Source organism: Opisthorchis viverrini (assembly GCF_000715545.1).
Source record: "Opisthorchis viverrini unplaced genomic scaffold opera_v5_158, whole genome shotgun sequence".
NCBI lineage: Eukaryota > Metazoa > Platyhelminthes > Trematoda > Opisthorchiida > Opisthorchiidae > Opisthorchis > Opisthorchis viverrini.
The window spans coordinates 338,881-339,864 of record NW_008751812.1 but is presented as its reverse complement, the minus strand read 5'-3'; the positions used below and the strand labels follow the sequence as shown (position 1 = coordinate 339,864).

The following is a 984-nucleotide window of genomic DNA, read 5'->3' as shown; positions in this document are numbered from 1 at the left end:
GGTTACCAAATGTGACAAATGCCGTCGCTATGCGTTTTACAGCGAGACGGTGCTCTAGCTGGCACCAAGAGGAGCAATATACCGAAGTGTCGGGACCACTCAGTGGCTGCCAATATATAATATGTACTACTGAAGCCCCACATAAGTACGTGGGGGGCTTATCCACCCGCTTCCAGTTCAACACACTTAGTATTCCTCAGTATCAGTCATTTGACTCACCTACTTTCGCCGAACCATCATCATACTAGGCACCCGTCACCGAATAGTTGAACGGAATAGCTAGCACCACCCAGCGACTCCCTCATGGCGGAAACAACTTTAGCGCTCTACCCATAAGACGTGCTGACATAATAAACAACCAGTTCACATAAAACATGGTCGAGGTGGCTGATCAAGCTGATTCGGCCAGACGAGTAACCAGCCAACACACACCATATGACCCGACCTACCAGCCTCAGGCCAGGGAGTTCAAGACCTCTATTCAACCATCTGCTGCAGTACTGCAATCAGCAACCAACGGCGTTACCCAACCATCGGAGGGCGATCGCCCCTACCCATAAATTCAGTTCCAGGGATTCTAACCCATCACGTGGGACAGCAAGCAAATTCCTAGTGGCGCCTACCACCTCAATTAACTCGACACTGGTGCATTCTATGGCCGTCCATCCCTGGAGAGGGGAGGGGGCAACACAACACAAGTCTCCTGCGAGTGGCCAAAGTATATTTCACCAAAGCTCCCACATCCACGTCTGGTTTGACTTCCGACTCCTCCATTAGGATACTCTGAGCCGTTTTCTCTCTCTATTCATATCAAAACCAACGTTACCGACTGCTTCAATCACTCGGTTTTCATTTTATAACATGTCTCTGCCACTGGACCTCCCAAAAACCGATTACTCCACCACAGGTCGACCCCATGGCCTCGCCTTCACTGCCTTTTCTTCATCCATGAGTTTCTCGCGTCCCCAGGTTACTCTGCCCCCC

At 50.6% G+C, this 984-nt stretch overlaps 1 protein-coding gene across 1 annotated transcript; it reads left to right on the top strand.

Annotated features, from left to right (window-relative positions):
• Positions 1–374: 374 nt before the first annotated feature.
• On the top strand, positions 375–560 carry T265_07035 (hypothetical protein; the record flags this gene model as incomplete). Its single annotated transcript, XM_009172459.1, has 1 exon — positions 375–560. One exon carries the CDS (start codon positions 375–377, stop codon positions 558–560), a length of 186 nt encoding a protein of 61 aa, XP_009170723.1.
• Positions 561–984: the final 424 nt, after the last annotated feature.